This window comes from Nyctereutes procyonoides, unplaced genomic scaffold, assembly GCF_905146905.1.
Source record: "Nyctereutes procyonoides isolate TBG_1078 unplaced genomic scaffold, NYPRO_anot_genome, whole genome shotgun sequence".
In the NCBI taxonomy this organism is placed as follows: domain Eukaryota; kingdom Metazoa; phylum Chordata; class Mammalia; order Carnivora; family Canidae; genus Nyctereutes; species Nyctereutes procyonoides.
This window is the reverse complement of record NW_026575131.1, coordinates 32115726-32139908: the sequence shown is the minus strand read 5'-3', so window position 1 is coordinate 32139908 and position 24183 is coordinate 32115726. Positions and strand designations below refer to the sequence as shown.

The following is a 24183-nucleotide window of genomic DNA, read 5'->3' as shown; positions in this document are numbered from 1 at the left end:
GCCATGGGTGTGGGAAGGGGGTCCGAGAAGCCCCCCAGGACAGCTCCGTGACCTTTATAGCACAGGCCAGTGGGTGCTAGACCTCAAACGGCCCAGGCCTGTCACAGACATCCTGCAGAGGTCAGCTGGGTTACTGCCTCCAGAAACAGAGCAGGAGGCATGTCTGGGGGAGGGCTGGGGGGTGGTCCACAGATGGGAGAGCCCCACGGCAGGCCTGGCCTGGGCCTGCTCATAGCCTCTGCTCCAGGCTCGCTCAGCCACTGGCTGGCTGTGGGAAGTCACATTGGCTCATGACTCAGCTTCTTCATCTGCCGTGGGTGTGATGTTAATGCCCTTGGTGGCTCAAAGGGAGGGTGTGAAGAGCCGAGGAGGACGCAGGTAGGAGAGGATCAAACCCAGAGGGAGACGACGTTGACTAAGGATCTACTTCATCCCCAGGCATAGTGTCATTTAGATTTTACAACAGTGTGAGAAGGATTATTATCTTTAGTCTATGGGGTTGGAACCTGAGGTCCTGTCTTGTCCACGGTCACCAGGTATTTGGAGGAACTGACTCAGGTGTGTCTGACCTCAGAGCCTGTGTTCCCATTCACCCTCTGCGGCCTCTCCCTGGGGGGCAGCCCCTCCCTGGGGGCAGGAGGAGGGCCTGGGCCCAGCACATGCCTGCTTTTCAGTCTGGGGGCTAGTTCTGATCGGGATGCTGTGCTGAGGAAGATTCTGAGGTCATCTGGACTTCGTGCGAAAGGGTGTAGGGACCGATTTGTGAAGTTTGTCACGGGTGAGAGGAGAGAGAGAGGCAGTCTTTGAGCTGTAATTGCTGTTCCTAGGCTAGACCTTGTTGGGGTCTTTTCCAGGCCTGGGAAGAAGCCGTTCTCCAAGGTGACTGCACCTGCACAGGTAGGATCTAGAGGCTGAGCTCATTCTCCTTTGGGAGAGGGGAGAAGTTGGAAGAGTGTTCCTGAAGGGGCCTGGGTGGGGCCAGGGCGCAAAGCTCTGCTGGGAAGGCAGCTCTGGGCTGTATCAGAGAAGATGCAAGAACAGCAGGTGACCCACAACGGCAACTGGGGGCTCCCATGAGCATGGCGGGAGGGAGAAGGGACAGCCCCAGGGCAACAACCTTCTAGGATACTGCTGCTGGGGGTGCTGAGGGGAGGCAGGAGTTTCCAGGCCTGACTTGCACCTGAAACAAAGGAGGTTGGAAGCAGAGGCTGGTGCAAATGGCCCCAGGGGTTATCTAACCCAATGCTCATTTTCCAGATGAGGAAACTGAGGCCCAGAAAGCTTGTTCCATGGGGACTGCCAATGATGTGTTTTACTTTAAATTTGAAAAATGTGGGTTGGGCTCGGTTGGCAGAAAATTTAGAGTCATGCAGAACCATAGTTGTTTGAGGGTTAGAGCCCCCATTTATTAGGGCTGTCTGGGTGTCAGGCTGCATGCTACATACTTTATAGCATCCTCTCGTGGCCCCTTCCAAGGGGTGAGGACCAGCCCTACTTTACAGGTGAGGAGCTGAGATCCAGAGATCCAGAGGGGTTCAGTTCCTTATAAGGCAGGTGGAGGAGCTGGGGCCCGGGCAGCCTGACCTCACCGCTGGGGTCACAGTCCTGGTGATGTGGACTGAGTGCGTGTATAAGAATCCCTGGGGAGCCCTGCCTCCCCTTCCCCTGATCCAGGAAGTGTGGGTGAGCCCTAAGAAGGAGACTGTGGAGCAAGCCCCCTCCCATGCCCCATCTCTAATGCAGACACAGGGTCTCTATAGACCACATTTTCAGAAACACTGCATAGGCTCTGTCTACAAATCTCCAACTGAGAGCCCAGACGTAGAAGGTGATGCATAAAAATATGAAGAGAACTCTAATAATAACAGAACATAGCTTATATATAGCTCACTATGTGCTGTATACACACTGTTTGAAACACTTTACATATATTTTTGTTCATTTAATTCTCACTATAAGCCTCTGAGGTAGTGACTATTGTCCCCATTTTACAAATGGGGAAATGAGTTACAGGAAGCTTCAGTAACTTGCCCACCGGTGCTCCCTGCACACGGGGAAGGTGCAGCCACGGAGCCTGTATGCAGGGAAGTAGAGAGGTGTGTGTCTAAGACCAGAGAGCCTGTGAGGTTGGGCAGCCCCAGGTCTGTTCCAGAGATGGAGAGATCTGAAGGCTTTGTCCTAAGCCCCAGCTAGGTTTCTAGATGCAAATCTTGGCTGTGAGCTCAGGGAGGGAGGCCGGTGGGCAGTGCCTGGCTGAGGCCCATGGAGCTGGCAGGTAGGTAGGTGGGGGCTCCTACCCATTAGGTGCAGTCTCCCTCCCCATGTTCAGGGACCCAGCAGGACCCTCGGGGGGCTCTTACCTTCTTCCCATGGACTGCTCCCATGGCACAAAGTGGGCACCAGGCCTGGGTGGGCCTTGGGGGGTCCTGGCTGGGGTCCTCTCTGCCGATGCTGATCTCAGGAGCTGGGGCCCAAGGGGTTCCCTGGGCCAGGGTCCCCCGTCCTTTCGCGGCTCATTCTTCTCAGGCACAAAGGAGGCTTTCACAGCTGCTCCTAAGCCCAGAGCTCCTCAGACAGGCTTAGGGTGATTGATGCTGTCAGAGGGGTATGGTGTCCCCAGAGGGCCCACACGTCCTGTGGTCCCTGTAGCTCCTCACTTCCTGCACCCCTGCCTCTCTCAGGAGGGGAGACTGAGGCATCCGTGGGGAAGTGAGAAGCAAAGCCGTCCTCTCACCATGCGGCCGGCAGCTTGGGTACAGCGGGTGACCTCTGGCTGGCCCAGCAGGCAGGACTTGGCCTTCTTGCCAGGCTGGGCACCGATCAGCAGACAGGCCCCAGACAGTGGAGGCTGTGTGGGCTAGCCGGGGTATGGGGCTCAGGGCAGGCCTGGCTTGTGTGGGGATGTAAACCTCGGGCTGGGCAGCAGCCCCATTAATAATAGATCTTTGAAGACACTTGGGGGCAAGGGCTCTCGCGGAGCAGAGACACTGAGAGCAGAGTACTTCATTCAACAGGACAGTAGCCCAGCTGCGGAGGGCTGGTCTGGGCTCAGGCCAGGAAACTATCTGGAGGCTGGATTCCGGGCCCTGGGCCAAGTTCTCAAAGTTCCCCCAGCACTTACCCTCCTCCTCACTTGCTACCCTCCTTCATTATTATCACAGGCATGGAGCAAGGAGGTTAAGGTCCGAACCAGCTTGGGCTTGAAACTGTCACAGACATCCTGCAGACATCCTTTCCTCACTGTTGTATGACCCGGGGTGGGGGGTGGGGTGGGGGTGCATGATTTGACCTCTGGGAGCCTCCGCTTCTTCGTGTGTGTGTTCCTATAATCACACAGCACGGGGTTGCTCTGACGGCTGAAAGAAGTAGGTGTGCACGGCCAGAGCCATTGTTCTCTTAAAGCATAAATCAGATGATGTCATTCCCTGTTTTACACTCTCCCCCTTGACGGAAGAGGGGTAACGATGGCCCCTGACCCCACGGGGCCCTGAGGATGAAATGAGGTGACTTGTGTAAAGCTCTGGGCAGAGGATTTGGAGAATAGGAACTTTCCAGAGAAGTTAGGTGCTGCTTTTTATAATGCTGTTGATGCTACTCATGATAAAACCACTGCCCACTGGCAAGTCCCAGGTAACCAGTTTGACTAAGCAGAACAGCCTTTCTTAAGAGATGGCTGGGCCAGGGAAAACTTGCAGCCCTGTCTTTCCTCTATCTAGCACAATGCCTGGCTCCGAGATGGTGAGGACTTACGGTACAAAGGATTATGAAATGGCAGTTCGTAGTGAAGGGTCAGGATCAAGTATCCTAGATCCACCTTTGCCCATAGAATCAAATTCCTCATGGTCCAACACAGTTCTGTTCCATGAAGTCTTGCTGGCCTCTCAGACCTCATTTCCCATTCTCCTCTCTGCCTGACAATTCCTGGATCATACCACCCTCCTCCTCACCCCAGCACGTTTGCACATGCTGTTCTCTCTGCTGGGAAGGTTTTCCATCTCTCTCTCTTGACTCCATTTTTAAATCTTGTGCAATTTTTTCCTTTTTATCCATTAGGCTCAAGGATCACCTCCTCAGAGAAGCCTGCCCTGACCCTCTATGCAAAGTAGCCTCCGAGGCTCTCTGTTCATTTTTTTTCTTCATAACATTTATCAGCAACTGGAATGATTTTATTTCTGCATTTATGGTTCAGCTCCTGTACCTGAATGGCAGCTCCACAAGGGCTGGGACCCAGTCTGTCTCATTCATCAGTTTACCCTCTGGTTCTAAAATAGAGCTTGGCACACTGCAGTCACTCAACAAATATTGGTGGAGTGGGTGAGTACACGATGAGGGATGAAATGAAATAGTCTAAGTCTATAGAGCGCCTGACACAGTCCGAGCTCATTGCAGGAGCTCCCTGCATGGCAAATATTAGTACTGTCCCCACCAGGCAAGCACAAACGTGGCTTCTTCCTTTGCTCCTTCTCCTGGGTCCAGCCCTTGCTTCAGCCTCCCCCCATTTCTCCCTGTTTCAGCCAGGGCTGGGGTACAGCTTCTAATTCCTGCAGTAAGGAGACCATCCACAAAATTGTAAAGGGCAGTGACTAAGTTGGCTGTCAGCCAGAGTGGTAAAAATGCCATAAGTCAACCCTGAAGATCAAACTCCTTTGGCAGCCATCCCATAATTATCCACCAGCTTGGATCCTGGTGGGATGGGAGGAGAGAAAAGGAATTTTACCCATTTATTAATTTTTCCCCATCTGCTTGGAGTCTTGCTGAAATATGACTTATGAGCTGCACTGAAAGGCTGGTTAAATGGAGGCCTTGATTGGCTGAGAGGCCGAAGCCCGGATCCTGGCAGGATGTGGGTCTGAAATGCAACAATCAGACCCCATGCCCCGGGTAGGAATGGGGGTGGTGGCCCCAGAGCCTAGTACAGGGCCAGGCACCAAGGAGGTGCTTGGGATGCGGGCACAGGTGATTTATGAAAAGACAGTTGGTGGTGCGGGGTCAGGATCCAGCGTTGCCTTGTCTCACTGTGTGGCCGGGGCACAGCCTGTAGTCTTTCTCCACCTGTGAAAAGGACATAAACACCTGCTGCTTTTTGACCTACGGTCTTGTAGAGGGAAGCAAGGCTTACAAAACAGGGGAAAGTTTTGAGACTGTTGACTCAGAGGTTCTGAGCAATTTTCAAATGTCTTCAGAGGCATTCAGGAAGAGGAGGAGGAGGAGGAAGAAAAGGAAGGAGGGGAAAGCTTGTTCGCCTCTGAGTAGTTTCAGGGCAAGTATTTCCGAAGGGCTTGTTTTCTGACTTGAGGTAGACAGGCTGGGATTCCAACCCTTAATCTGAAGCTCCTTAGCTGTGTGTCTTTGGGCAAGTCCCTTGCCCTCTCTGAGCCTCATTGTCCTCGCGTGTAAAAGGAGGCAACAATGAGCCCCACCACATGGGGCTGTGAGGATGAAATTCGTGTAACCCCCTGCACAGAGCGTACAGCAGCAACTCCCCCTAGGAGTTAGGTGCTGCAGTTACGATGCTCTTAATAACGTGATAGTAAACCCACTGCCCACTGGTAAGTCCCAAGCATCTTGTCCATTAAGCACAGCACCTTTCGCCAAACCGGCGGCCGGGGTGACCCTGCTACCTTTCCCTTTCTATCTTGGGCTGTCACCAACTGGTGAAGACCAGAATTACAGCTGCTGGGAAGCCCTGCAGTGGCTGAGGGAAGGACCCGGGCCCTCTCCGTCCTCAGTCCCAGGAGAGAGGAGCAGTGAGCTGGCGGGAAGAGGATAGGGAAATAGGAGCCCCCCATTTTGAAGGCCATGAGTAGCTTGCAGAGAGTCTGGAAGGCCTGTCCACCCTGATGATGAGAAAAACCCGTTCTCGCGTCTTGTCCGTTTTACTTCCTGAATATCCTTGGGACTGGTCCTCTTTGCTCTGTCCCAGGCCATTTCCCGGCCCAGGCCACCACTCTGGCTGATGCAGCAGCCTGCTCACTAGCCTCCCTTTCTCCACACAGCAGCCAAGAGGAATTTCCAAAAACTGCTCATCTTATCATGTCTTTCCCCAACTTCAATCTCTCAATGTCTCCTCACAGCCCCTGGACAAAGTTCAAGCCTCTTCACCCGGCCCACAGGGCCCTTATGGCTGTCACCCCTGCCCACTCAGCCCTGGCTCAGTGTGGATGCTGCTTCCTCCAGGATGCCTTCCCAGATCTGCAGTTTTCCCCCCAACATAGCCCTTATCAAGTCACGTGTCTCTTGATCTGGGGCGCCCCTGGACTGTGAGCAGGGACTGTGTCTGGTGTCCTTCCCCGTGGCATCCTCGCTGCCTACCCAATTCTCAATGCACAGCGGGTGAGTAATGACAGAATCAGACAGTCTCATGTAGGGGCTGCAGACCCAACTCTCTACAGCCATTTTCTTGGACTCTGTCTTGCTCAATCCTGAGCCAACTGGGGTCTCTACAGTGGCCACAGTGCCCTGACAATTGTGTTGAGAACCTGACAGGTATTTGCCACTTTGTGATGCCCACCCAGGGAGGGGGACCTAGAAAGGGCTGGCTCGAGAAGGCCATCTCCTTGGTGGGTTTTGGTGGTATAGCAGGATGGTTATTTGGGCTCCTTTCCACCATCTGGAGGATGTGCCAACTGAGACCTGCCCCTGGTTGAGGAGGGGAGGTGGGAGTCAGCAAGACTTGGAGCCTTTCCTCACAGGGATCAGACTCTTCACAACAATTCGTGCACACCAGGTGGTCTTGTCTCCTAGCCCAGACTCAGAAAGTGACTATGGCCAGCTGGGTGGAACTCTTTTATGATGGTTCTCCCCCCCTCCCGGAAGCCGAATTTGGGGTGAGTATTCTCATGCAAGTGATTTCTTAAGGACACAGGTAGGGGAGCAGGATAGGGAAGGGAAAACAACCAAGCTAAGTGACCTGTTCAGGTGAACTCCCAGCTGGACTCCATGGAAGAGTCCTGGGGAATGTCAATCGCACAATCCTTGTCCTGCCCTAAGACAGGGGGCCTCCGGTCTTCATGTTCCCAGCCAGGTGGCTGTGAGCTAGGGCCCACCCTGCCGCAGTGGAAACTCCTGGCTCTTCCTGGCCTCTCTTTTTTTGCTTCTGGGAGCTAAAAACAAGTAGCCTGAGGGCAGTTCTCCAAAGAGAAAACTGGGAGAGAGGACGCGGGTGGGCACGAGCCGTTCCTCCATGGCACCTTTCCAAGCTCCCCCATCCCAGGGGACACTTTCCCCAGTTCTCTGATCCAGACGGGTGACATTGCTTCAATCGTCTTTAAAGTGCTATGCAAGACAGCTTCTGGAAAAGTACCACAAGTCTTCTCTTATAACCAGCTGGCCACCCCATGTCCTTTTAAAATCGTGGCCGCTGCCAAGAGCTCTGCTTAGCCCCACTCTGGCCATGAGCTCACTTCAGAAGTCCTTATTGGTTCTTCTAATTTTATAAGGTATTCTTGCTTGTTGTAAAAATATGAAGGTGTTTATGGGTCGTAATGGAAATTTCCTGCCACCTTCATTCCCAGAGTGGGTCTCTGGCCAGACATTTTCCCAAACATTATGTAATTTTTCCCCCTCTTCTTTGACAACTTTTGGTGATGGGGATATTTTATCATATTTAATGCCCACGAACCCCTGAGAGACTGATTTAATCCCCCATTTCTCAACAGGAACTATGGCTCAGTGAGGGGACATCTGCTCACCCAGCGAGCAAGTGGAGAACCAGTGCTCAGACCCAGGCCGGGCTTTCCATCTGGCCACACTGCCTGTAATAGGTTAGGACGGGAGGTGAGTCAGCTAAGAGACTTCCCAGGCTCTCCGGCCTGCAGAAACCCCCCATTCACTCCCGGGTCGTGGGAAGGAAGGGTGACCGGGTTCAGTGGCAGCCCTTTCTAGCACTGACTGTCAGATGTGAACAGGAGACCCTGCCGCTTGGAACAAAATGGCAGGAATGGAACAAATTCATTTGCTTACGTAGCTGCCAGGCATTCTACACACACACACCTGAGTGTCTGTATAAGAGTTAGTGGGGGCTGCCAGCAAACTCCCTCTTTAGTCCTTGACCATGATCTGCACTGGGAAAATGGGGTAATGGAGTGCGGTGGCTGGCTGGGTGCCCTCCCTCTGCCCAACCTGCTCAAAGTTGTCCCATCAGGCTTTGAACACTGATCTCAACCCCACACGGCCCCTGGCCGAAGGGTCCCACACTCTTGTCCCCCTCTGTACCCCAGGCCCGCTTGGCACATTCGAAGCCCTGCCTGTCCCCAGCACCCCACACCGCTGGTGTGCCTGGGACTTGAGCGTCTGCCCATCCACTGCTCAGGACGTGAGTTCTGCAGTTGCCCTGGTCCACACTCTGGGAGCCCGGGTACCAGTATTTTTGGCTCCCATGTCCCCCTCTCAGGACTTGGTCTAGGCACCCCACCCTTGGCCCTTCTCAGAGACCTCAGGCAGGGTGTTTGTACCGTATCCCTTGGGCCTTACCACCTCCGTGGGCCCCAGTGGCGGTGTCAACGTCGCTTGGCCAAGGACTCACCGTGAAGCCGTGGGGGGGCGGGGGCACCCTTTCCTCTGTGGGGCAGACCAGAAGTGCTCGGGAGTTCACGTCAGCCCCCCCCAGCAGCCCCCAGCCCCCAGCAATGGCCCTGGCTGAGAGCCCTTCTGCTCTGAGTCCCAGGGCTCCTCGCGGAACGAAGCTCCGCTCCCCAGGGCCCCAGGCGAGCGACAGCACAGCCCTACTGCCTGCCTTCCGCACTCCCATCGGCGTTTGCCAGCGTCGCTTCCTGAATAAATCTCAGGGGCCGCTCCTGGGGTCCTCCCTGAAGCCGGCCTATTCCTCCCAGCCTTCCTCGGAGGGCCCCCCACTCCGGAACCCTCCAGCGCTCAGGGAAGGCCGCGCTCCCCGCCGCCTGTCCTGGGCCCTGGCTTTCTCTGCTCCCCGGGGTCTCGCACCTTCGGCCGGGAGCAAAGGATTCCCTCGCCTTCAGCACAATCCCTGTGAATTCAGCCTCTCCCCCAGCCTCCGACCTGGTGCCCGAAGCTGTCACCCACCGAAGCTGTCACCGACCGGTCCCAGCTTGCAGGCCGGAGGCAAACCCGGCCCGGGCCAGTTCGATCCCAGGGAGAAACGCTGCAGGTCAGAAAGTTCCTTCAAAATCAGCAAAAATAAAATTTAATTGTGCGCCGCCGGTGTGGGCAGTCCGTCCTTCCTTGGGCAGGCCCGCCGGCCGTCTGGAGGGAACGCACCCCTGTTCTTCCTGCAGACGGGCGCCTCCAGGACCCGGATGGCTGGCCCTGGGGTGGGCCACCTCAGCCCGCGGGACGGGGCTGGATCCGAAGAGGCGAGCTGCGCAGTGGGGGCCCCCGGCACTTTCCGTAGGCCCTTGGCTCCCTCCTCGCCGCGGCGGGCTCCAACCCGAGGCCAGCCAGGAGCTTCCTGGGTCCCGGCCCAGAAGAGCCACGGCGCCCTAAAATACCTTGCGGGGAACACAGCCCTCCAGCTCCAGCAGCTCCGGCCAGCCGTCATATTTGTTGGTGCCTGGGTTGTTCTTTAAGAACTAGAGAGAGAGAGAGAGAGAGAGAGAGAGAGGAGACAGAGAATGACGCAGACCACGGGGAGGCTGTTCAGGATTCACACCGGAGTTTTCACTGTGCTTTTAAAGCCTCACGCTTTGGGGATCCCTGGGTGGCGCAGTGGTTTGTGCCTGCCTTTGGCCCAGGGTGCGGTCCTGGAGACCCGGGATCGAGTCCCACGTCGGGCTCCCGGTGCATGGAGCCTGCTTCTCCCTCTGCCTGTGTCTCTGCCTCTTTCTCTCTCTCTTTCATGAATAAATAAATAAAATCTTAAAAAAAAAAAAAAACAAAAAAACCTCACGCCTTTACTCATATCACCCTGGTTTTGGCCCCATGGGGAGGCGGTGGTGTTGGACAGGACCAGCCCGTTTCACGGGTGGGGGAACGAGGCACAGAGGAACAGCAACTGCCCAAGGTTTTACAGAGGAGATCAGGGCTCAGTCCTTGCGTGTCATGCCCTGGGGGTGGGGTACCAAGTGTGTGTGTGTGGGGGGGCAGGCTTGCAGAGTGTTAGCTCCTCTGTCAAATTCTGCACCAGCCTCTTTAGGACACCCCCAAACACCACCCACAACAATGAAGAGGAGCAAGCTAGCAATTCATGAACACTTGCTCTATGCCAGGTGCAAAGTGCCTTGGGCATTTTCCCCTTACAGCAGCCCAAAGAAGGGCATACCATTGTCACCCCATTCTATAGATGGGAAACCTGAGGCCTAGAGGGCCAAAGTAACCCTAGTGGCAGAACCACTGTGTAAGGTTAATAATACAGAGAATAAAATCAGTTAAGATTGTGTTTCCAATGCCTAGGTTTTGTTTATGGAGGAAAAAAAAGTATAAACAGCAAAATCTACCAGGGGAATAATTGTGGCTAACCCTCAGGAAAAAAAAAAAAAAGGAATTCTCACGCCTTCTCCAAATCCTCGAGCCCCATGTGTGGGAAACAAAGGACCCAATGGTTTCGGGCACATCATGGTCTCCAGTTCATTCTGGATGATGAATGGAGAACACTGCGCCCCGCCGCCCATGTTCATTCTCCAGGGGCTATAAACACTGACCTTCTAACGCCCTGAATTCATTCTCTCAGAAACACACACGTGCAAACCAGACCAGCATTTTCCAGACGAGGCTGCCCTTGCAGCCCGCTGCGGTCCCCTCACCTGGAGACCAGGGTCTGACGCTGTCCCCCTGCCCCCAGCAGGCCGCCGTGCCTATGGCCTGGGCCCCTCCCTGCTTAGCCGGGGAGGCTGTGCTGAGCGTCAGGACGGGCATCTCTGCAGGCAGGCTCATGGCCCAGAGCTACGTGCGCTTCGGACCCAAGCCGCTGGTCAACACGTCTCTAGAGCTCTGCGTCCTCGACTGGGAGGTGGAGGATGGCCCTACCTACCTCACTGCGGGGATTAATTGCACAGAGCAAGTGCTTGCTGAACGCTTGTGTTTCCTACATAATCAATGCGCCCTCGTGGCTTTCCCGCCTAAGCCCTCCACGGCTCCCCATTGCCTTCAGGATGGAGCCGACTCTCCTCGTAGTCCTTTATGTTTGAGTCATTGACCCTTAGCTGCCTGCCTTGGGATCTGGGCAGCGCTGAATAGTCTCACCACCAGACAACGGACTAGCTCATGCCCTGCAGGACCTGGCTAGTTCTCCCACATTTGGGAATTGCTCCAGCTGTGGATCAACAGATGAGGGACAGGAAAAAAAGTGCAGAATTTCCCCAGAGGCTCCCAACCCTTCACGGACTCCCCTTTCCTCCTCTGAGACTCCACTGCAGGCTGCCTCCCAGACTCTGCTTGGGGCCACCCCTGGGTTGTGAGTGTGGAGCTGCATGTCATGGGCCACTCCTGACTCCTTCCACATACTCAGGTGCGCTCTCCTGTCTTCCTCTTGATGCAAATTTATCCTCTCCACTGGGAGCTTAGAAGGGGACAGCACCCTTGGTCCAAACCTCTCCCCCCTGGTGGGGAGCTTGAGGCCAGGGAAGGGGGTGGGGAGAAGGGGCTTGGTTTAGGTTTCCACTGGGACTAGAAGCCAGACAACCCCCTCCCCCAACCCCTGCTCTGGGCGCCCCTCTCTGCCTCTCATGCAGGCTTCATCTCTACATTCTTTTCTCATTTCCCCCATTCCTCACTTCCCTCATCCTTCTTTTCTCCTTTTCCTTCTCCTTTCTGTTACTCATCCATTTATATATGACCCAGCTCCTTGCAAAATGGTGAAGGCTACTTCCTGCTAGGGGATTAGCCAATCAGGCCACCATGACCTCTGGGGTCCCACACTGTCCCTCCCAAGTCACCATCCCTGGCAGCTTACCTCCATCTGCTTCCCTGGGATGGGGAGGCCGCCAGGGACCTACCTGCTCAAACGGGCTTTTATCCTTGAGGTTTTTGGCTCCTAAGAAGACCCAGCTATCTCTGAAGCCCAGCTGCTTTGCATAGGAACTGCCCAAGCTGGAGAGGAGCTTCCTGGTCTCATCGTTCATTCTGCAGAGGACCAGAGAGGACCATGAGGTGAGGGGCGGGGAGGAAGGTCAGGTTCTCAAGTACCTGGCCTGGCCTCCCCTCTGCCCTACCATCTGCTGTGTGTAGCAGCTGTGCTGTGCATAATTGTGTCCAGGAGGAAAGGGCCGAGTGGTTTTGCTTCTGTTTACAAATACACGTTTCTTTGGAAAATATGGAACATCACAGAGAAACTGAAAATTACAGTCTCACTCGCTTGACATAATCGTAAAATTTTACTGTGTTTCCTTAGGGTCTTTTCCCCCCACGCACTGGGGGATCCTCCCAATGCTTTGATAATCTGTGTCATTTTTCACCTAATACTAAAGGGTGGGCATTCTTTCATTCCTTAAACCATTTTCTGAATCATTTTTGATGCAGTATATCCTCTTTTATGTACATATATGTCCTATCAACATGTGTCAATTTCTGAAACTAGTTGGCCTTTATTGGACAGGGACAGAGTGTCCGGTTTTCCAATGTTGTAACCGAGGCTGTGATGAGGCTCTAGAACCCCTGTCTTTGTTTACTTGTCTGGTTATTTCCCTAGGAGAAGCTGCTGGAAGATCAAGCCAGCAGGAGAGCGGGGAAAGGCACTTACAGGGCTTGGAAGCATTTGGTTCCCTTCAACCCATGGCCTGGCAGGTGGAGGTTCCCACTTACTTGGTTCCTGGGTCATCATAGGAGGCCACAAGCACCAGCGCACCCTCTGGAATTTCTTTAAGGAATTTCACCAGGAGCTTAATGTCTGAGGGAGGAAGGAAAGCTGTCATTTAAGGGAAATAACAGCTGGTCATTCTCATTCTCTGCTGCCCTGATGATCCAGGAGTGGCTGGGGTCAGCAGGAGGGGACATCCTGGGTGGAGCTCCCTGCAGCCTTTGTCCAGGGGAGAGCAAAGTGCACAGAGCAAGTGGACCCTCATTCGGATGGTCAAGGGTGGACACTGGAATTCAAAAGTTCCACAGGCAGTTCTGATGTGCAGCCAGGAGTGAGAGACATTGTTCTAAGGGCCCTTGGGGACCCAAGGTATGGAGCACAGGCATCTCTCAGGAACTCTGGGCTCTTTGCACACCCCTTCCGACCCCCTGCTACACTAGTTAAGAACCTAACTTGTCTATGCTGTCTATAGGATATACTCACTGGACCACAAGCAACTCAGGTCACTGAGAGAGAACATCAGTGTCCTACAATTCTCCAGTTTATGCCAAGGAACAAGCCTCCCTTTGCATCTTTAATATCTCCCTGCACTTGTGAAATCTCTGCATTTAACAGAGAACAGGCCTAGGTGCAGCACCTGGGGTGGGGGGCATCGGCACCCAGCTCACTTCAAGGGTATGGATTTGTTTCCATTGTACTTATTTTTACGGTCACCTTTCTTGCACAAAAACTCGTAACTTAGGGCAGTGATATAATTTCCTTTTAACATATATTTAGATAAAAAAAGGGAGCCAATTCAAAGGAAAATAGTAATAATTCAGATGATACTCTGGATGTGGTGTAGCTGGTACAGGAGGCTCTTGAATAGTTGAGGAAGTATGGGCAAGATTGGCCTAGTGGGACAAGTAGGGGTGACATCTGTCAAATGAGGATGATTTGTAGCCCTGCCCACAGCATTTTTGTAAAGAGCAAATTGTGACAATGACTTGGGCATACGGAAAGCACACTATAATGGAATTGCAATTATTAGCAGGATTGGTGACATAATTTTTTGGATCCATTGCAAAATAAAAATGTGGAGCCTTTTGTTAAAAAATTATTAAGCATTTCAAGACTGAGAAGGCAGAGCATCGGACCAAACCTGAGTTTACTCTAAGCGCAGGGTCCTGTATGGCCCACACCCTTGAAGTTTTTAGTAATCCCCAGGGATCCCTGGGACCTAGGGGAAGAATCAAATCCTGACAGCAAGGCCAGCTGCCAACCAGCTCAGTAACACAGAGGCCTGCAGTCAGTGACCACAGTGGCTCTGTTAGTGCAGTGGCCCTTGATCTCCTTTTTAAAAAGATTTTATTTATTTGAGAAAGAGAGTGTGAGAGAGGAGAGTAAGCACAAGTTGGGAGGGGAGGGGCAGAGGGAGAAGCAGACTCCCTGCTGCTCAGGGAGCCCATGTGGGGCTCAATCCCAGGACCCTGGGATCATGACCTGAGCCGAAGGCAGATGCTTAGCCTGCTGAGCCACCCAGGTGCCCTAGCCTTTGAACTCTTGAGACAAATAGGGAACTCTGAACATTGGTTGGAGCCATTAGCTATAGATACCAAGATCTGTTCTTGTCTGGGATGGACAGTAATGTTTAGAAAAAAATGAAGTGTGCCTTCTGTTAATTATCGTCCCACTTTAAGAAGTCATAGTCTTCCTTTGTCTCTTGTGGGAAGGGGCTACTTGTCCTCAACTGCTTCTGTTTCTGGGTCCCCATCAGCCACAGTTACTTCCATGTTCATAATAGAGTAATATAAAATTTAGTTTCCTTTAAATTATTTTTTACCCTTTTTGACAACCTACAGAATGGGAGAAGGTATTTGCAAATATCTTATCAGATAAAAGACTAGTAGCCAACGTCTATAAAGAACTCATCAAACTCAACACTCAAAGAATAAATGATACAGTCAAGAAATGGACAGGAGACATAAATAGGCATTTTCCCAAAGAAGACATACAAATGGCCAACAGACACATGAAAAAGTGCTCAACATCACTCAGCATCAGGGAAGCACAAATCAAAACCACAGTTAGATACCACCTCACACCAGTCAGAATGGCTAAAATGAACAAGTCAGGAAAGGACAAATGTTAGTGAGGATGCTCAGAAAGAAGAACCCTCTTACATGGTTGGTGGGAATGGAAGCTGGTGCAGCCATGCTGGAAAACATGGTGGTTCCTCAAAAAGTTGAAAATAGAGCTAGCTACTCTATGACCCAGCAGTTGCACTTCTAGGTGTTACCAAAAGGATACAAACATAGTGATCCGAAGGGGCACACCCCCCCAATGTTTATGGCAGCAATGTCCATAACAGCCAAACTATGGAAAGAGCCCGGATGTCCACTGACAGATAAAGATGTGGTGTATATATACACACAATCGGATATTACTCAGCCAAAGAGAATGAAGTCTTGCCATTTGCAATGATGTGGATGGAACTAGAGGATATCAGGCTAAGCAAAATAAGTCAATGTGAGAAAGACGATTATACGATTTCAGTCGTATGTGGAATTTTAGAAAGAAAACAGAGGATCACAGGGGGAGGGAAAAATGAAACAAGATGAAATCAGAAAGGGAGACAAACCGTAGAGACTCTTAATCCTAGGAAACAAACAGGGTTGGTGGAAGGGAGGGGGTGGGTGGATGGCATAACTGGGAGATGGGCATTAAGGAGGGCACTGTATGTAATGCGCACTGAATGCACCCCTGGGTCCTTCCCCAGGCCAGGCGGGGCCCCTCCCACTGGGTGCCAGTTCCCACTCAATCCCCTACATCAGTCTCATGAAGTAGACACTGTGATTTACTTCTATTTTACAGACAGCAAAACTGAAACTCAAAAGGTGTCACCTGCTTCAGCCTGAAGTTCCTTTGTCCATAAACCTGGCCCTGGGCCACCCCAAACCCATTCAAGGTCCTGGACAGAGCCCTCGGCCCCTAGCCTGCCCCCACCTTCTCCTCACCAGGAGGGGCCTCGCATGCCTGCATGCACCCCCAGTCTGCCCGTCCAAGCTCTGTCCTCACCTCCCTCCCCTCCAGCCACTGCCCTGGCCACCCCTCAGTCCTAGGGATGTGTGTCTGCAGCTTCTGTCCTAGCAGGGCACACCTGCATGAAGTCTGCGTGATGCAGGCTTCTGGTGGGCACAGTTTCTAGTCCTGCAGACCCTCAGACCCTCCCTGGGAGGTGGGACTCAGCTGGAAGATGGCCACCAGGGGACCCATGGGACCATCTGAAGCCCTGGGCCCGGGCCCGGGAGCCTGTCTCTAAGGGTGCTGCTGCAGATCACCTTCAGCATGTCCCCAGCTGTGGCTGCTGGGCACGGGAGGCAAAGTGAGCTGAGCTGGGATCTGGGAAGCGGGCTCATCTGTCCTGATGGAAACCAGTCCTTGCAGGACCACAACTTCTCTAGGTCTGTGAGGGGTTGCCCGGATGCTTTTTCACTCCTTGATGAGATTCCTGGGTCAGCGGGAAGGAGGAGGGTTGCCAGCTGGGCTTGGGACTGATTCTAGCATGTTTTGGAAGATGTCAGGGTGAGAGTCCTACCCCCATTATGGCTTTGCCAGGCAGCCTGTGGGTGAGGAAGTTGCTGGCAGGAGCTTCCAGCCCCAGCAGGTCAGCGTCCTGTCCCCAGGCTAAGGGCAGGGAGGACAGTGGGGTGGCTACCTGCACAGAGGAGCTCAGAAAGTGTGCCTATGCCGCGAGAGAAGAAAAGAAGTCTGCAGAAAGACACAGAGAGCTGGGAGCCTCAGAGCTATTCTTCCTGGGCCTTGGGAGGCCTTGTCCTTGGGCCCGATAGAGACCTCTGTGGCCTTAAAATAAAATAACTTTGGGACGCCTGGGTGGCTCAGGGGTTGAGCGTCTGCCTTCGGCTCAGGGTGTGATCCTGGGGTCCTGGGACCAAGTCCCGCATCAGGCTCCCCGTAGGCAGCCTGCTTCTCCCTCTGTCTATGTTTCTGCCTCTCTGTGTTTCTCCTGAATAAGTAAATAATATCTTTAAAAATAAAAATACCCTTTACCTAGCAAAGCAAACTGGGCCGTGTGTCCTTGTCTTTGGCACTTGAGTGCACACCTGCTGCTTGGCCGCCAACTGCCAGCACTGCTATTTCTTTGCCTGGAGATCTTCTCTGACCTCCAGATCCTCCTGTGTGCCCTGGGGCGGGCCAGAAGTGTGGGAAGTGCCCCAGCCCCCTTGCCCCTCTGAGGTCTCGCTGGGGCACGTATTTGACACTGGCTTCTGAGTTCCAGTTGCCCGCAGTGTTCAGCCTGATAACACACTGCTCTGGTTGTCTTTCTCTCCCTGTCTTACTTCCCGCTGGCATTCCCTGAGATCACCTTATCCAAGTAAACCGTTGCACTTGACTCCTTGTCTCAGGATCTGCGCCCAGGAGAGCCCAATTACAACAGCAGGAAGGGGTTTCAGAAACAGCAGGATGGTCTTTCACCCCCACCATGCTTCTTTCTGGTTGTCTCCTGTGGAGACTGGACCCGAGCATCCCAGCACCCCACTGGCTCTCTCGCCACAGGAAGGAGCTCTGCCACCCTGTGACCTCAGTGCCAACAGAGGTGCTTACCTCCAGAGTACATGTCGAAATACTTCTGTGTCAGCACCATTCCTGTGGTTGCTGGGGATAAGAGAGCAAAACCATGATTTTCTGAAACAGGTCATCCTATCGTTTTACAGAAAATAGCTAGTCTTTAGTCTAAGACTTAAAAATAGAATAATAATGGGAGGAAAGTCAGGTCCTATAGAAAGCATGCAGGACTAAGTTGGGGCCCAATAAGTTTTGCGCTGATCTGAGAGGTATGAGAACACAATAGTGGAGGATCTCTGGAATCGAATGGTATCCAACCAGTCTGGGTCTGTCTTCCGCCTTGCCACTTCCTAACGCACCACTTGGTATTTTGACCTCAATTTCTGGCATCCGAACAATAGGCTATGGGAACTAAGGGAGATGGGTTTTAAAATAGTCAACATACAAGATAAATTTTAGCTGGAGAAGAGTGGTAAAAAATAACTGCAATCATTATCATCGCTCCTTCCTGAACAGGAAATATATAATTTGAGTCCTCTGACTCTTGGAGGCAAAGGGGTTTGCAGTGGGCTAAATGTATGGAAAGCTCTGAGTTCAGTGATCTGAATTGCTTTTGTAGGTTTTTGCAAAGGGTTCTAAGTCCTACGGGGAACCAGGTGTTTTTGGGGGGGGGGAGTCGCAGTTCCCCGTCTATGCCACTAGATGGGGGTGTTGCAGAGGGGATGGTAGCTCTACGTTTTCACCACTGGTCCCATCCCCCCCCCCCCCCAGTTTGTGGATCCCTGAAGAGTGGGGACAGGTGCCTGGGTAGTGGAGGCTCCCCTGCTGGGTGGAAGAGTGGGGGGTTTACACTGCAGCCCTTTCTGGATTCTCGGAGCCACCAGTGCAGGGGCCTTGGAAGCAGGGGGCCGGGGTGTGTGTCTGTATGCACATGAAACCATGATCATGTTCATTTGCGGATTTTTCTGGAATTAGAGGGAGAACGTGTAGTTCGAACAGTTTCTTAAAGGAATCTCTGCCCCTAAAAGATTGAGAACCACTAATCTTTAGCAATTCTTGCTGGCTCATTATACAGATAAAGCCCTGGGAGTGATTGGTTGGACTTCCCCACAGCCGGCGTGCAGTAGATGCTTCCAGGGGTTTTTAGTTTAGGGAGGTTCAGTTCAGCTGAGGGATTGAGACCTGGAGTCAGTCAGATCCAGGTTCTAATCTAGCTGATTCTGTTGGCTGTGTGACCTTGGGTAAGTTGCCTAACCTCTCTGAGCCTCCATTTTCTTACCGGGAACATGGGGATACTGTGCACACGCCACCGTAGCTTCGGGATGAGGTTGAATGAAATAGCGAGCACACAGTGAGTGCTCAGTAAACCTTAGCTCTTAGTGCTTGTTTTTGTCTTTGTGCTTTGTGTGGCAGCGGGGAAGGCCACCCCGCTGGAAGGCCAGTCTCCTGGGAGACTGTTCAAAGGGGGGTGTTCTTCTGCAGTGGCCCATTTCAGGGAAGAGAGAGCCAGCAGGTTTCCACCAGATGGGCTGCAGTCACGGCCAGTAACTGCCCTCCTCACTGGGGAGGGGGTGTGTGGGGGGGAGTGGAGGTTGGGTAGAAGAGTCACTGTAGACTGAGACTCCCACCGTTTTCTGCTGGCCTGGCCTCCCTGTAGGTTGGGGCCACCAATGGAGTGAACCAGGCCTTGCTCTCCTTCTCAAGACTTGGGAGGTGCCATGCCCTGCTCGGCCTCCTGCCCCATCCCAGGCCCCACTTTCCCAGGCTCCCAGGAAGTTGGCCAGGGCTACCTTCTGACCTCCTGCTCTGGGTGAGGCTCCATTTTTGTTTCAGGCTTTGACCTTTCCCCTGACTCAGCGGTTCTTGACAGAAGGGAGAGGGCTCTCCTGGAACAACAGGCCAGGCTTCCAGTCCTACCCTGGCCCTTCCTAGGTGTGTTCATGCAGCCATGCCATACACAAACTTCACCTTTTCCTCCTGGAGTGTCTGCTGTGCCCTTTCTCTACTTGCCCTAGTCTTTGTCCCAGGAAATGGCTCTTAAATTCAGGGAAATGGACTTTGTTCTCCATCTAAGAGCTGACAGCAGAGGGGAGGGTCTTGGCTAGGGCAGAGCACTGCCTACTCGTCCTATAAACCCATCCCCTCCTGAAATGTGTCCCTGTTTCAGGCTTGGCCTGCAGCTGTTCCCTGCTAGAGATGCAAGGTAGTGAGGCTGTGGGCCTCCCCCGACATCTCCCTGCCTCCAGCCTCCCTACTCCAAGCTGGAAGGAAGTTTCTGGAATGCAGGGCTGGGCCCTCATGCCCTGATAAAGCCTTTCTCAGGCTCCCTATTGTCCTTAGCTTCAAGCCCGTATTTCATAGCAGGATGGTACCCCTCACCCTGTCACCCCTGCCTGCTTCCCCAGCTGTACTGGTCACCCCTGCTTCTCTAGGGCAGCCAGAAAGACCCTCTGTGGCCCCCAATGCCTCTTCCCACTCCCTTCTCTGCTCCCTCCACACTGTTGTCCCTGCCTCGAAGGAGCCTCTCCTACTTTCTTCCTGGCCAACCCCTCCTGTCTTTCAGGCCTCGGCTGACCAGCACCTCTCTCTGGAAGCCTCCCCTGACTACTGACACTCCCAGCTCTGTGTCCCAGGTCTCAGGGCTGTGCTTCCTTCTCCTTCATAGATGCTTACCACGTTGGATTGGTTGTCAACTTCCTGGACACCTTAGGGAGTATAAGACCGGGGCCTGTCCTTCTAGTTCATGGCTGACCCCCCAGTGCTCTGTACAGGGCCTGGCCCACAGTAGCTGCTGTTAATCTTTGTTGACTGAATGAGTGAAGGTGTGTGATCAGCTCACGATCTTACGTTGTTGGTAGTTGTCCCCCATGGTTTCATGTGTGTTGGTTTAGGCTGTGTGACCTCGAAGACGGGGTCATGGTTCACAGGAGGAGCGTACCCTCTTGGGATAGTTGCACATGGCAGAGGCCTGATCAGGACTCTGGTGGGTAGGACCAGGTCTCTTAGACCTTCTGTCTCCACAGGCTTCTCCTCCTGCACACTACAGGACGGCCCCAGGCACTTGATGGGGGCTGAGCCAGTGTTGGTTGAATAAATGTGTAACTACCTCCCCGTGCCACTGCCCCTCCCAGTACAAAGAGTATGTAGGGGCTTTCTGGGGCGGGGGGTGGCGGTATGTGGATCAGCAGCTCACCATTCACCAGGGCAATGTTCAGGCCTCTGCCCACGTTGTTTTTCACGGGACTCATGATCCTAAAGAAGAAGAAAAACAAAATACAACAGTTGGTCCCAAGTGTGGAACGAACACTCTGCTTTTGTGACTCTGGCTCTGAGAGGGCCCACATGGCGCTATGCAGAAGCATTAGGAAGCACACGGGATAATTTGGGCCATCTGTTTTCTCCTGGAAACGAGCGGTGGGCTGGATTCTCTGAAGAATACTCCTGGCATGTTTGGATGGGAACAATCTGCTCAGAAAAGAGGGAAGGTCCCTGCCTGGGGATCTGAGGTGTTGGAGGTGGGACCGGCCCACCTCCCCCAAGCAGTGAGATCTGGCTGCCAGGAAGAAGGCTGAACCCAGAGCGTTGTTGCCACCCTGCAGAATCTGGGATTGCTGTGTGGAGTCCAGCTGCCTGTGCAGCATCCACACGCCGGTCTTCCAGTGTTTCTTGGGAAAACTGTCTTTCTCTACTTTCAGACCAGGTAGTTCTTGGTATTGATCTCCGTCTTCCAGGCCTGGAAAAGTAGTAGAGCATCCTGTGTCCCTGACCACCATGATTGAGCCAGGTATGTATGGTCATGTAACCCAGGCCAGCCAATTAAACTCAGTCTTGGGACTTCTACAGGGATGATTTGGATGGGAAAGTTTTCTTCCCAGTGGGGTGCCACCCTGGGCTAATATATCAACCAGCTAGTGGCTTCCCTCCTTCACTGTTGAGAAAACTGAATCTAACAGGAGAACAAGGCTAGAGATGGTGTGAGAGGGATCCCTGATGATATGGTTTAAACCCCTGGATCCAGTTGGTCCTAAAGCCTGATATCTCTGGATTTTTTATATGTAAATCACTAAGTTTCTTCTTTTGCTTAAGTGAGTTGGAGTTAGGTTCAGAATCCCTACTAAACACCTGTCTCAAAAATAAAATAAAATAATAAATAAATAAAATAAAATAAAATACACCTGTCTCAAGAGAAAATCCTGAAAGCAGCTCAGGACAAGAGGTCCTTACTCTACAAGGGTAGAAACATAAGGCTGGCAGCAGACCTGTCCATAGAGGCCTGGCAGGCCCCAACTGTGGCCAATTAGGCCAGAAAATATCCTCTGGAGCACGTCCATCGAGCCCCCACCATGCCCACCCCTCCACCAAACACCATCGCCGGCTGACCATAAGCGGGCGCGATCAAGATCTTTCCAGTGTGCCACCCCCCCACCCCAATCCCCCTCCCCTCCAAAGAGCTTGCTACCCCAGCCCCACTCCTTGGTTCCCCACAACCCTGTCGCAACAAAAAAAAAAAAAATAGAAAAACCCTTATCAACAATCCGGCCCCTAGCTCGCCCCCCAGAACCATCCGAGCCCCGCCCGTGCCACCGCTGTCCCACACGTCAGCCACCATCTAAACCCCCCCTTACCACCCCAGGCCCACCACGAACCACACCAAACCCACGAACCATCATGCATGACCCAAGGCCCCCCGCGGCCCCCAGCGGGCAAAACGCAATACACCCCCCGCCCAGAATCATTACAGGCCCCTTCCAACTAAAACTCCGCCACCGCCCGCCCAGCGCAAGCCCGATCTTATATGCTGTGAACCAAGTGGAGTCACCTATGTGAAGCATATCCAGCCATAGTCTCGCAGGACCAGCAGTCCCGGAATCCTGGGGATTGAGTCCTGCATCAGGCTCCCTGCTGAGAGCCTTCCTCTCCCTCTGCCTATGTCTCTGCCTCTATGTCTCTCATGGATAAATAAATAAATAAATAAAATCTTTTTAAAAAAGAAAGTGGGTGGTGGTGGTGGAGAATCATTTATCATGCTAATGGACATCAAAAGAAAGCTGGGTTAGCAATCCTTATATCAGAAATTAGATTTTAAACCAAAGACTGTAATAAGAAATGGAGAAGGACACCGTATCCTATTGAAGGGTCTATCCAACAAGAGGATCTAACAATTGTAAATATTTATGCCCCTAACATGGAAGCAGCCAATTATATAAATCAAGTAATAACAGAATTAAGGAAACATACTGATAATAATATATTAATAGTAGGGGACTTTAACACCCCACTCACTGCAATGGACAGATAATCTCAGCAGAAGATCAACAAGGAAACAAGAGCTTTATTTTTATTTAATTTTGAAACAACCTACTAGCCCAACTTTTATTTTTTTGTATATATATATTTTTTGTATATTTTTTATTGGAGTTCCATTTGCCAACATAGAGCATAACACCCAGTGCTCATCCCGTCAAGTGCCCCCCTCAATGCCCATCACCCAATCACCCCATCCCCCTGCCCACCTCCCCTTCCACTACCCCTTGTTCATTTCCCAGAGTTAGGAGTCTCTCATGTTCGAAAAAGGGCTTTAAATGACACTCTGGATCAGATGGACTTCACAGACACATACAGAGCATTCCATCCTAAAGCAACAGAATATACATTCTTCTCGAGTACACGTGGAATGTTTTCCAGAATAGATCACATACTGGGTCACAAATCAGGTCTCAACTGGTACCAAAAGATTGGTATCATTCCCTGCATATTTTTAGACTACAGTGCTTTAAAACTGGAACTCAATCACAAGAGGAAATTTGGACAGAACACAAATACATGGAAATTAAAGAGCAGCCTACTAAAGAAAAATTGGGCCAACCAGAAGTTAAAGAATTAAAAAAATTCATGGAAACAAATGAAAATGAAAACACAACTGTTCAAAACCTTGGGGATGCAGCAAAGGCAGTCCTAAGAGGGAAGTGTACAGCAATACAAGCCTTTCTCAAGAAACAAGAAAGTCTCAAGTACACAACCTAACCGTACACCTAAATGAGCTGGAGAAAGAACAGCAAATAAAGCCTAAAGTAAGCAAAAGAGAATTAATAAAGATTAGAACAGAAATCAATGAAAGAGAAACCAAAAGAACAGTAGAACAGATCAACAAAACTGAGACCTGGTTCTTTGAAAGAATAAGATTGATAAACCCTGGCCAGACTTATAGAACCCAAATAAATACAATCATGAATGAAAGAGAGATCATGACCAACACAGAAGAAATACAAACAATTATAAGGATATATTATGAGCAACTCTATGCCAATGAATTAGGCAATCTGTAAGAAATGGATGCATTCCTAGAAACATATAAACTACCAAAACTGAAATAGGAAAAAATAGAAACCTGAACAGACGCATAATGAGCAAAGAAATTGAATCAGTAATCAAAAACCTCCCCGCAACTAAGAGTCCAGGGCTGGATGGCTTCCCAGGGGGAATTCTACCAAATATTTAAAGGAGAATTAAAAACTATTCTTCTGATGCTGTTTTAAAAAATAGAAATGGAAGGAAAACTTCCAAACTCTTTATATGAGGCCAGCATTACCCTGTTCCCCAAACCAGGCAAAGACCCCACTGAAAAGGAGAATTATAGACCAATATCCCTGATGAACATGGATGCAAAAATTCCCACCAAGATATTAACCAATAGGATCGAACAGTACATTAAAAGGATTAAATCACCATGACCAAGTGGGCTTTATTCCTGGGTTGCAAGGTTGGTTCAACATCTATAAATCAATCGATGTCATAGATCACATTAATATGAGGACAAGAACCATATGATCCTCTCAATAGATTCAGAAAAAGCGTTTGACAAAGAACAGCATCCTTTCTTGACTAAAACTCTCCACAGTGTGGGGATAGAG

General features: G+C 51.8%; 3 protein-coding genes across 6 annotated transcripts in view; 1 reads left to right on the top strand and 2 right to left on the bottom strand.

Moving 5' to 3' along the window:
- FAM107A (family with sequence similarity 107 member A) overlaps positions 1–3205 on the bottom strand; it is a 56163-nt gene extending 52958 nt beyond the window's left edge. The window contains exon 1 of the mRNA XM_055344126.1: positions 2361–3205. Coding sequence (XP_055200101.1) covers positions 2361–2384 — 24 coding nt within the window. The 5' untranslated portion in view covers positions 2385–3205. The remainder of the gene's footprint in view (positions 1–2360) is intronic.
- Positions 1–9059, top strand: part of LOC129522047 (uncharacterized) — a 62515-nt gene extending 53456 nt beyond the window's left edge. Inside the window, exons 4-5 of one of the 2 annotated variants that reach the window (XR_008666885.1) lie at positions 6075–6827; positions 7659–9059. Coding sequence is in view for 1 of the 2 variants with exons in the window: in XM_055344122.1 (XP_055200097.1) it covers positions 7659–7776; positions 8220–8288 (187 nt within the window). In the remaining variant the exon portion in view is untranslated. The remainder of the gene's footprint in view (positions 1–6074; positions 6828–7658) is intronic. The other variant, XM_055344122.1, reaches the window with a different exon arrangement.
- Positions 9060–9144: 85 nt separating this feature from the next.
- The window catches only part of FAM3D (FAM3 metabolism regulating signaling molecule D), a 36474-nt gene continuing 21435 nt past the window's right edge, over positions 9145–24183 (bottom strand). For all 3 annotated transcript variants that reach the window (XM_055344124.1, XM_055344123.1, XM_055344125.1), the window contains exons 6-10: positions 20466–20524; positions 17312–17362; positions 12712–12796; positions 11907–12033; positions 9145–9545 (exon numbers count right to left, since the gene is read on the bottom strand). In XM_055344124.1, coding sequence (XP_055200099.1) covers positions 9456–9545; positions 11907–12033; positions 12712–12796; positions 17312–17362; positions 20466–20524 — 412 coding nt within the window. In that variant the 3' untranslated portion in view covers positions 9145–9455. The remainder of the gene's footprint in view (positions 9546–11906; positions 12034–12711; positions 12797–17311; positions 17363–20465; positions 20525–24183) is intronic.